The sequence below is a fragment of the Elephantulus edwardii genome, unplaced genomic scaffold (assembly GCF_000299155.1).
Source record: "Elephantulus edwardii isolate Elephantulus edwardi_28Jun2011 unplaced genomic scaffold, EleEdw1.0 scaffold00369, whole genome shotgun sequence".
In the NCBI taxonomy this organism is placed as follows: Eukaryota; Metazoa; Chordata; class Mammalia; order Macroscelidea; family Macroscelididae; genus Elephantulus; species Elephantulus edwardii.
The window spans coordinates 1,567,073-1,579,545 of record NW_006400119.1 but is presented as its reverse complement, the minus strand read 5'-3'; the positions used below and the strand labels follow the sequence as shown (position 1 = coordinate 1,579,545).

Genomic DNA, 12,473 nt, shown 5'->3' with positions numbered 1-12,473 from the left:
CCCCACCCCCAGTTCGCTCCTCTCCTTGAAAAGCAAAAGACAAACTCCTTCATTGGTACAAAGCCCTTTTGTTGTTATAGTCTACTGTAGATCCGGAACTGACACCTAACTGACCCTCTGGCAGGTTTTCAGAGACACTATACAATATTTGTCCCTTTTTATCTAGATTATTCCCCTCAATCTAGTATTTTCTTTCTTTCTTTTTTTTAATGTGGTATTTTCAAAATTTTATTCATGTTGTATATATTAGAATCTAATTTTTCTTTATAGTCAAATAATAGTCTTCTTGCATGTATGTAAGTTCCCTTGGTAACAGGAGGGTTAAAGTTATTGACTGTTAACAAAATATCAGCGGTTTGAATCTACAATCCCTTCTGTGGGAGAAAAATTAGGAACTTTGTTTCTGTCAAAGTTCACAGCCTTGCAAACCCTATGGGAGGGTTCCAGTCTGTCCTCCATGGGCCCTCTGCGTAGGAGTTGACTTAGTGGCAATGGCTTTGGTGTGGGTATACAGTTTTGTCAGAACAATTTGTGAAAGAGGCTGTCTTTTCCCTACTTACTAGATTTTATCTTTTTGTTAAAGATAAGCTGTTAATAGATGAGTAGGTTTCTTTCTGGGTTTTCAATTCTGTTTCATTTTCCTGAATGTCTGTCATTGTTCCAGTACTCTCATGTTTTGATTACCATGTTAGTGTAGTAGATTTTGAGATAGATCAGAAAATGTAAGCCTTCCTACTTTGTTTCCCTTCATAGTGCTTTGTTTATCTGATGATCAGATAATAACAATCATCAGTAGACAACCATGCAGTCTTGCTTCCACCCCAAACTAAAAGCAGCTCATTTCCTTTAGTCTCCTTACAGTTTCACAAATAAGTAAAAAAAGTAACTTTCAACAGAGAAATAAAATAGGTTAGATTTTAATGTTTGCTAATATTGTAAACACGGTAAAAGGTCTCTCAATGAGATAGACTGACACAGTTACTGCAACAGTGGGTTTGAACACGGTGGGGATTGTGAGGATAACATAGGACAGGGTAGAGTTTTGATCGGTTATTGATAGGTTTGCTTTGAGTCATAGTTGACTTGATGGCAACAACAATAATAAAAAAGCTTTATATCTCTTGCCTGATCAAAACACAGGGCCCAATTCTTTGAGTCCAAAGGTGAGAGAGAGGCCTGCCTGCAAGCATATCTTAGAATAGGCTGTCATGATTGAAAAATTGAATCCTGAGTGTTTCCAACTTGAATTTAACCTGTTATTTCCTTAATAAACTCCAATATTATGAATATTCTCTTGATATTCTTAACAGGAATCATTCCCTTTTGTGAGGTCAGTAGAGCTCTTATGCTTCCCATACTGTTATTGTTGCTATGTGTCTTGGTGTTGACTACAATAACTCATAGTGACTTTATGAATAATAGCTCTGAGTCTTGCCCTATCCTGAGACAACCTCATTGCCTCTGACACACCTGCTCCCATTTCCACAGTTTCTGTCCATTCATTTCATGCAGAGTCTTCCTCTCTTGCACTGACCATCTACCCCGGGGTCCTTATCCATCTTAAGCATCAGAAACATGATGGAAGCAGAAGGACATCAAAAGCATTATATCCTTTTCTAAGAACTGGTGCCTCCTGGCAACATGCTCATAGTATGTGAGATAGAGTTTCAAACTTCTTGCCAAGGAGCAATCTGGTTTCACCCTCTCGACAACAGACATGTATGATTTGTATTTCAATAAAGTTGTTATAAATAGGTGTAGTCTGTTTGTGCTTGTGTACCATAAATATAAGTGCAGAAATTAAGAGTTTTGTTTATATATTTTATAAGTACTTGTCAGAGTAATATTACACTATTAAATATAGTTTTAAAATACATGCATATATTTTTACATTTAATTTTTGTAATAATTCATTTTTTCTTGTAGCTTTGTGGATAAGGCATTTGTTCCCTTTGTTTTGGCTTCTAGTATAATTTTTAGAGGCTCTTCTCACATCCATTTTTTTCTTCTCTTTTCCCTTGTCTTTGTAATGACCTTTTTCTTTCTTCATTGATGATGTTCTTGATGCCATCCCACAATTTATCTGATATTTGATCATTAGTGTTCAATGCCTCAAGCCTATTCTTGAACTGATCTGTAAATTAAGGTAGAATAAATCTAAGAAGAAAGTGCGCATCAAAGCCTTGATCCTTTCTCGGTAATTATTCAATCTGTATGCTGAGTCAGTCAGTGGAGAAGCTGGACTTTATAAAGAAGGAAGTGGCGTCGGGATTGGAAGAAGACTTATCAACAACCTGAATTATGGAGATAACACAACTCTTGATTGCTGAAAACAAAAAGGACCTGAGGTGCTAGCTACAGATCAAAGACTACAATCTTCAACATGGATTATATCTCAACATTAAGTAAATTAAAATCCTCACCATTGGGCCGATAGACAACGTCAATATTAGATGGAGAAAAGTTTGAAATTTCAATAGTTTAAGTTAGGGGACTTACCATTGGGAAAGTTGGCTGTTAGGAATATCTCCAACGTCCTAAAGAACAGTAATGTCAGTTTAAAGACTAAAGTGTACCTGATCCAAGCCATGGTCTTTTCCATCACCTGTTATGGCATTTGAGAGCTGGGCAGTGAGTAAGGATGATAGAAGAGACATTGATACTTTTGACAGTGGTGTTGGACAAGGGTATTGAATCCCAATGCACTGCCAAAAGAACAGTCTTGAACAAGGTGCAAGTAGAGTGCTCCTAAGAGGCAAAGATGGAGAAGCTTTATCTCATATACTTTGGGCATGTTGTTAGGAGAGGCTATTCTTTGGAAGGAACATCATTCTTGGAAAGTGGAAGGTCAGCAAGAGGATGGTGCTCAAGGAGGTGGATTGATACTGTGACGGGCAGTAGGCTCAAATCTGTCGGAGATGGTAAGGATGGTGCAGGATAGGACAGGGTTCATCTGTTGTTCATAAAGTCGCTTTGAGTCGTCCTTGACTGAAGGTACCTAACAACAAGAACAACACAACAACAACGTGTGTAAGGAGTTCTTTTGCCAAGTCAAATACAGGCTGTTTGAATCCACCAGCTGCCCTGCAGAACAGATTGGTAATTTCCAGTGTTATTTACAGCGTCTGAAAACGAGCTGGCGGTTCAGTTTATGTCTTGGTTCCAACTCGACGGGACACAACAACAACAACAACAACAACAACACTTGCAAAAACACCATCCCATGACAAACTGGGAGAAATATAAGATATCTGAGAAACACTGATCAACAGCTTCTTCAAGTGGAAGAAGTGGTGCTCCTAACTCTTTGTTAACGAGGAACTACAACTCCCAGAATTCATTCGCCAGGCACGTAAGCGGCGTCTCGCTCTCTGACCTCGTCGCCACGCCCTCTGGGGTATATAGTGCGCGCTTTACGCCGTGCACGCTGCCCTTGCTTGGCACGTTTTCCCTGATTGAGGACAGAAGCAACGAGAAAAAAGGTGATGTCTCCAGAGGACAGGCTGAAACTCTTGGATCGGAGGGAAAGAAAGAGTGACGACAGTCGCGTCGCTTGTTGGACTGTGAGAGTATCTTTGCCTTTTGGGCCTTCATAACCAACTCTGCCTAGGATTCTCCAGAAAAGTTACCGGCGTTGGGGGAAATGAACTTCTTGCTGGCAGGTCAGACCCAGGGTAGCTGCAGCCTTTTTTGACTTAATTATACACTTAACATATTTTTAGGCCAAGATGTGGATCTGCTAAAAAACCCAAGCCTCCTTCCTGGAGGTGAGTTCACTGCAGAGAATCGCGGCGCGGAAGAGGGCAAGACTGCGTTCTCACCTTGTGGGAGACCCGGGAGCCTTGCAGTCCTTTTAGTCAGCCATTCATCGGACTACACTGTCTTGAGGTTTGAAAAATGCTTCTTTACACAGAGCATCTCTGTTTACCGTGCGTTGTATTTGTTCACCTGGAGCGCTGGTGGTGCAGTGATGAGATTCACTACTAGCCAAAGAAAACCTATAGGATCATTCTACCCTGTCCTTAGAGAGCTCTGGTCGCCTAGTGGCAAGAAGCTGCGCTGCAATCTAGAAGGCAAGAGGTTAGAATTCACCAGCCGCTGAACGGGAGAAGGATGGGCAGTCTCCTTCCATGCGATTTACTCCCTCTGAAAACCCACTGGAGGGTCAGCTATCAGTTCTTTTTTTTTTTTTTTAATTTTATTAGTTTTAGTGAACATTTACAGAGATTTTGGGTTTTCATTCATTCATTCATTCATTCTTGCACTGTTCAGCTATCAGTTCTGATTTGATGGTACCCAGCAGAAACTCTGGCCTTGAGGCTCACGAAGAGTGGGGATCAACTGCATGAAAATGGTTGTGTGTTTTATTCTTGTTCATACATCATATCCTGTCCTCTCATTTATAGTTCCAACACCCTTGCTTGTTGATTTAGTTATTATGTACCCTACCTAGGTCATTCAGCAGGAGGCAAAGCTGAGGACATTTGTTTTTTCTAAATTTGAGCTGTCTCCACTATAAGGAGCCCTGATGGTTTAGCCCTGATGGCTGCTAACCATGACATAGGCGATTTGAATCTTTCAGTCACTCCGCAAAGAAATGATGTGTAAATCCCTCTCGTAAAGAGCTCAGAAACCTTCATTAAAATTAATAAATAAATAATAAAAAAAAGAGTCAGAAACCAATGGAAGGTTGCTATGAGTAGAACTCAAATCCATAGCAGTGAGTTGGTTGTTTTGATGACATTCAAGGTTTCTTTGAAACTTGAGTTCAGGATATGGGATATCACTTTTTTAATTTTTCTTTTTTTTGGCGGGGGGGAGGGGGAATATCACTATACAGTGCAAGACAGTTAATTCTTCCTTGTTGGTCTGTAGTATCAATTAACGTTACTTCAGAGTGCAGACACTGAACACCTCCCAGCTCCTCCACACTTTACATAAGTTGTCCTCTCGACCCCATCTGTTTTTCACCACCGGCAACACACCTTCTATGTATATCATCTTTTAAGAAGGCGGGAATGTTCTCCAAACATCCCTTGTCTCTGTGAATTTGTTTTTGTATCCAGCTGTGCCAATTGGTTCAGACTGAAAACAAAGTCTCAAGTTAATGTGAGGAAACTTGTTATTCTAATTTTAATTTTAGGATTAATTTTTTTGTGTTAATGCTACATCATGTCAAACATGTTTTATCAAGCATAACCATGTTTTGTCAATTGTTTTACAGAAGCTTCATGCTGGACTGCGATTTGGAGTCATCACAGTGGAAGCAAAATACTTGAAGGAAAAGCAATTATTTTTATACCAGTATATTACACCTGACTACTAGTGCAAGTGGCTTTCTTTAAGAAAATTTGATGAAAAGATAACCTTTTCTAAACATCCTGCTCACAAATATGCATCGTCTAAAAGCTGTTTATCCATTCTTAAGGAGAAGATTTCCATTCCAGCCCTCCAGTTGTGAACTTTTAGTTAGGCAGATGAATAACTGCACAGATGAAACACAAATATTTGATTTTATTGAAAGAAACAAAGCCACACTTTCAGAAAAGCAAGTGGAATGTGCATTTACTAAACTTCGGGAGTTTAGAAATCAGAGCACCAACTTCTTAAAAAATATTGAATTTGTCAAAGGCCATCCCCAATTTCTTACTCTTTGTAATATAACTACAGATAAACTAGAGTTAATGAATAATGATACACTGGTGAATGTGTTATACGTCTTGCAACAGTAAGTAATTTGCTTTTAGATTTTAGGAAAATGGTCATGTTTATGTTTTAATTTTCTAAAAATTCCTTTAACAAAAATTTTTTTTGTGTTACATACAGTTTTATAAAAAGTAGACATTAACTTTTAGTAGGTACCTAAGGAAAATTGATTATATAATAAGTAACAATTGGTAACAATTGATATTAATTTAGTATCTAAATACAATCAATAGAGTAGAGAATGTCATCTTTTGGTTCCCATTGGTATGATGGTCAACAGTAGCTCTTAAAAGCAAAGGAAAAGGAGGTAGTATTTTGCAGACTTATTTATACTTGATAATAATATGTGGCAAATTATATACCATGGACTCTTAAAAGTCATTACATCTAAATAACATTTAAAATATGGTTCAAAACTTTCTTGAATAAAAACATTAATTATCAGAAAAATTACCAATAAATAGCCTTCCGCTCCCTAGAACCCTCCTGACCTCTGCTCCTTTCCCTGACGCTCCATCCCTGCAAGAGATAATATGATCTCTGGTGATGGATGCTTAAGTGCACGATGGACCTCTGTGTACCTTATTGAAACATTAAATGACAGTTCACTTAAGAAAAAACAAAATCAAACCACCAAAAATAAAAGTGCTACATGTAGTGGGGGTGGGAAGTGGTGATGAAGAAAGTTGTATTGGTATCAAAAAGAGCCCTGATAGTGGAGTGAATTAGGTATTGGGTCTACTAACCAAAAGGTCAGTGGTTCAAATCCTCTAGCCATTCCTTGGGAGAAAGAAGAAGCAATCTGCTCATATTAAGATTTACAGCCTTGAAACCCATGGAGCAGTTCTACTCTGTCTTATAGGATCCCTATGAATCAATATATTTGGTGATAATGGATAAATGTCAAAGGAGAGATTTGAGTATTAAGAAAAAAATTAATACCTATAATAACTCCATTATTATCTCATATATTGGTGGCACAATAATTACCAAGACCTTTAAAAATACCTTTGAATTAATAGTTTTAAAGATATATCTTTTTTTTTAAAGCCAAAGTTTGTTTTTACTTAAAAATATTCAAAATCTAGCAAAGATATCCAGGTTTAATAAATCATAAAGTGAGTAGTGCACCTCTGTGCCTCCATTGTTTTATTTCAGCTTCGACTTTATTTTGGCCAGTGTTGTACCCTGGAGTTACTTCCAGATTGAGACAGTTTTAACTTACGGTGTTCATAAAGGCCTATTATGGTAGGAGTGATTAAAATAACAGTTCAAATAACAGTCATTATCATTGCAAAGCACAATGTTGTATAGATGTTATTTAAAGAATTGGAAAAAGGGCTCTAAAATGGTAAAAATTCAATGTGTGATGCCATAGTCCATAGGGAGTTGCACTGTTAACCCAGGCCTTTCTCTGGTGTATCAACTCCACCAGTGACGTATGGGAGAAAGATGGACAGTCTCTTACTGTGATTTGTAACTTTTGAAAACCTGCTTGTCAGCTATGAGTCAGCTCCAAATTCTTAACAATGACTTGATGACTGTTTATGAGTATTAGGGCTATAAGTTATTTTTATTTCTCTACTAAAATTTTACTTCTATATTTTAGAACTTTCTGCAAGTAAGAAATATGTATATTTTGAGCATAAAGTGTGCTATTGAGCATTTTCATTATCACCAGCAAAGAAAACTGAAATTAGCAGATAAAAGAATAAGGGGACTAGGAAATTAGAATATTGAAATAGCAATGATCCTGATGCAAACACTTAATATTTAAGTGAAAAATGACTAGAGATTTGCTTTTGCATTATAGCTCTTTCTACAAGTGTTTTTAATGTTTTCAGTGATGTATGATTACTTTTTTAAAATGTATAATTACTTATGGAGAATTTTTTCTGTCTTTTATTGAGGTTTACTGTTGAGGCCCATAATCCTCTAGTTGGAGCAATAGTGACTGAATCATGGAAAAGATTGGAAATGTAAGTATTCTGTTTCATCATCTAAGAGCAAGTGCTATCTTTCAGGGTTGACACCTAAAAATTGTGTGGGAATGAGTGGCGAATTCTTGCCTGCATCTCAAACTTCATTTAAAAAAAATACATTTAAATTCAAATTAATTTTAAGTGTTGTATAATTGTGTGTGAAAGCTTTGTTTCTATTAAGATAAAAATATTAAAAATGTCCCTCTTTAAATTGGGAGTAGGGAAACTAGAATGAATTTTCACATACACAGTTGGCCAAAAGACAGCCTTTTTTTTTAGATTAGCCTTTATTAATCTCCTGTTTCTGAAGGAGAAAACAGTCCGTATCAGTCAATTCAGCTTGTATCCTGTACAGCCATATTTTTAGTATATCAACATTTTTGCTAGATTAGAATATTTTAGATAGGTTTAAGATAATTGTTTGAGGATAGAAAAGTTTATTTATAAATATAGTATAAATATAAACTGAGGTAATAGCAGTTCAGTTTTGCGGATTCAGCTATTTCCAAGAACGTTGACTTCTTTAGCCCAAGGTTTCGGAATGGATTGTTGCTATTCAGTGCTATCAAGTCGAATCCAACTCATATCTGACACTTCAACAGGTTTCAGAGGCTCTAAATAGCCTGGGAGGAGATTATCCACCTTTTCCCTGCAAAGTAGCTGGTGGATTCGAATTATGTGCTGTCGGGTTGGCACTGAAATTCTTTGCCATTAGGTTATTAGAGCTCCTTTCTGTTGTTGTTAGGTGTCATCGAGTCGAGTATGACTCATAGTGACCCTATGAACAAAAGATCTAAACTCTGTTCTATCCTGTGCCATTTTCACACTTCCTGACACACAGGAGCCCACTCACTGCAGCAGTCACTGTGTCAGTCCATCTCGTTGAAGGTCTTTCTCTCCTTCGCCAGCCCTACACCTTTCCCAGTATCATGTTCTCCAAGGACTAGCAACAGGAATAGCCCTGCCTAGCTGAAGAGGTAGCATCCATTATTAGTAGAGTAGGATAAATGCTAGTGAGGAAAGAGAAGAAATTAAAGTAGAAAAGAGACAGATTAAAAAACAGAAGACAAAACTACTCTCTATGAACCAATTAGAAATCTAAATTGGTGGAAAGATTATCCAGGAAAAAGGAAAAATAGAATAATTATATGCAGGTAGCAGCAAACATTCTTATGTTGTACATTTTAGAATATATTGCTTCTATAGCATTTAATAAGAAGTTGATAAATTTTGTAGATTATTGCATTTCTTTTGGTTAAAATATATACAGCAAAACATTTATCAATTAAAATATGTCTACATGTACCAATTTTTAGACATTGTTTACGTTTTAAGTTGTTGCTACGTTTTTCAATGCCCTTATTCAAATTATTCTACTGTCATCAATAACAATATCTTTGGACTCTAAACTTGTCATCTGACCTTTCGAGTTGGTTTTATCTATTTGATCTCATAGAGAATTCTTCAACAGAATAGCATACTTAGGTTATTATTCTTTATTATTTACACTAAAAATAAAAGAGAACATATTTAACATTTTCTAAGTAAAAAGAACTGAACCAAAAGTTCAAGCCCATGTTGTGATAGTGAAGGAAAATATTGGGCAAAATAATGAATAATGTAGGAAGCATCCAAAGAAGATAAGAAAAATATACAAAATTACTGTACCAAAAAGAATTGGTTAATATTTAACCATTTCATGATATAGTGTATAATCAAGAACTGTAGTACTGAAAAAAGAAGTCTAAGTTGTACTCAGACATTGGCAAAAAATAAGCCCCTAGGAATTGATAGACTGTTGTTGTTGTTGTTTAATGCCATCAAGTCGTAGACGACTCATAGCGACCCTATGAACGAACAGCCTGAGCACTGTTCGTACATAGAGTTTCCAGAGCAAGCCATTTTGGAAGTGGATGCCACTCCTGCTTCCAGGCTTGATTTAGTCGGGAAGCTCCAGCCAACACTGTCCACCATGGGTGCCCATTACCGCGATTGGCACATCACTGTCACAGGCTTCAGCATCACAGCAACCACGAGTTACCTCTGTACAGCAATGCACAGACCAGTGCTATACCACCTAGAAGAATGTTTGACAGGAAGACAGTTTGAACCTGTTGATAGACTACCAACTGAAATTGTCTCGGTGTTAGAAGTGCTCCCTTTTCTATGAAAGGAAATTTGAAAGAAATCTATCTGTCCAACAATTCGAAGAAATCCTTATTTGTGCCCTTTGAAGAAAGATGATCCAACAGAATACAATTTTATTAAACAATATCAGTATTTCAACAAATAAAATCTTGGTGAGGATAATTTAAAAATGAGTTACAAGAGTCCTGCCAGCAATTCAAATAGAATTCAGAAATGGTCATAGGGCCAGGAGTGATATTGCTGGTGGCAGATAGACCTTGTTTGAAAGTAGAAAATACCAGAAAAATATGTTATTGGCTACACAAAGGTATTTAATTGTGGATTGTAATAAATTATGGATAACATTGCAAAGAGTAGGAATTCCAAAACCTTTAACTGTGCTTGATCAAGAGACAATTATTTGAAATAGGAGTATACAGTGTAGTTTGAAATTAAGAAAGGTATATGTCAGAGTTGATCCTTCTACCATACCTATTCATTCTGCATGTTAAGCAAATAATCCAAGAAGCTGGACTGTATAAAGAATGTGACATCAGGACTAGAGGAAGAAACACCCTTCATTACATATATAATACAATCTTGCTTATTGAAAGTGACTTGATGAAGCTCAAAGACTATATGCTTTAGTATGAATTACACTTCAACATAAAAATCCTTACAGCTGGACCAATAAACATGATATCCAGAAAAAAACTCAGGTGTCAAGAATTTCATTTTACTTAGCTCCACAAACAACATCCATGGAAACAGCAGTCAGGAAAGACAGAGGATTTACAGCATTGGGTAAATTTGCTGCAAAAGATGTTTTAAAAATGTTAAATAGCAAAAATGTCACTTTGAGGACTAAGTTGTGCCAACCCTAACTCTGATATTCTTAGTCATGTCATATGTATGATGAATAAAGAAAACGGAATAAGAATTGATGCCTTTGAAAAGTGATGTTTGCAAAGAGTATTGAATACAAAATAATCTATGAGAAGAACATGCAGATCTGTCTTGGAAGAAGTGTATCCAGAAATGCTTCTTAGAAGCAAGGATGGTGAGACAATGTCTCACACTTTGGGCGTGTTATCAGAAAGGATTGGTCTAGAGAACATGTTTGGTAGAGGGTCAATGGAAAAGGGGAGGACCTTCAACAAGATGATTTATGCAGTGACTGCAACATTGGATGTGAACAGCAATGATTGGGAAAAACCTCGGAACTGGACATTCTCTTGTACTTGAGGTAGTTATGGCAGAATTGATTTGATAACAGAATCATTATTTGGCTTAAAGGAGATAACTTAGGGTTAAAGTGTAACAGTTTTTTGATGGCAATAGATTTTTATCTAAAGGATTCCAGAAAGTCAGGTTTCCGTTGGAATTTGGAGTTCTGTTCACACCCCACCTACTTTTGATCAGGAGTCTTGCACAGAATTTTGGTCAAATCATTTAATAATGATAGCTGACCAATATACAGTTCTTCTGGTTTCTTTACAAAGGAGGCATTCATTCATGGAGGTAATTGTTTTTCTCCCTGCTTTCTGACAATCCACTTTCCTCTGCTGCTATGAAGAAGTGGAGACCAATTGTACCTTGAGATGACCACTCACAAACTTAATATCCTGGGTACTGCACAGTAAACTAGGAGGTGGAACAGATGCTTGAAAATCAGTATTGGGCCAATTGATTGGGATGCCTTATAAAATCACAACTATAAAACTTTGTGCCAAGAAATGAAATTTAATAAAATGCTCAGTTGTTAATAGCAATATCAACCTGGAAACCACTGGAAGATCAGCTGTGAGTTGATTCCTAGTCAAGAGCAATGAGTTAATACCATCTGATGCTTTATGTTCAGATTTCCATGTTTACCTTTAGGTCTTCTTTATAGTCAGACTGCTTTAAATTTTGTTCAGTGGCATGAGGTAAGGCTCTGACTCGCCATGAAAATCTGCCCAGTCCTACTCTATGCTTACTGTCACACATTGCTTTAATTGCTAAGGCTCTTTGTCTCTCTCTTTTGAACTAAAATATCCCTTTGATATTTTATTGAATGATATCTGTAGTCAGTAGTTTGAAACCGCTAGCTGCTCTTCTGTAGAAAGATGGACAGTTTTCTCTTGATTAAAATTAGTCTTGGAAACTTAATGGAGAGTCACAGGGAGTTGGAATCAATTTGATGACAGTGGGCATAGTTTTTTATTTAGCTCATAAAGTGATACAAGTCCTAAGTATGGACTGAGGCTCAATGTCAAGAAGACAAAGATTCTCACCACTGGACCAATCGGTAGCATCAGGATGGGTGGCGAAGAGGTTGAGATTGTTCACAGCTTCAGTTTGCTCGGCTCCACGGTCAACACTCTTGGCACCAGCAGCCAGGAAATAAAAAAACTTATTGTGATGGGAAGGTCTGCTATTAATGACCTCTCTAAAGTACTCAAGAGCAACGGTGTCTCTCTGGAGACTAATGTGCGCCTGATACAGGCCATGGTGTTTGCAATCGCTTGTTATGCCTCAGAGAGTTGGACAATGACTAGGGAGGATAGAAGGAGAACTGACGCCTTTGAGCTGTGGTGCTGGAGAAGAGTACTGAATGTACCATGGACTGCCAGGAAAACAAACAGATCCATCTTGGAGAGGATTAAACCAAGCTGC

The 12,473-nt window shown here is 37.2% G+C and overlaps 1 protein-coding gene across 1 annotated transcript in view; it reads left to right on the top strand.

Moving 5' to 3' along the window:
* The first annotated feature begins 5,354 nt into the window (after positions 1-5,354).
* Positions 5,355-12,473, top strand: part of FASTKD1 (FAST kinase domains 1) — a 41,725-nt gene continuing 34,606 nt past the window's right edge. The window contains 2 exon segments of the mRNA XM_006902114.1: positions 5,355-5,728; positions 7,617-7,685. Of these exon segments, the coding sequence (XP_006902176.1) occupies positions 5,355-5,728; positions 7,617-7,685 (443 nt within the window).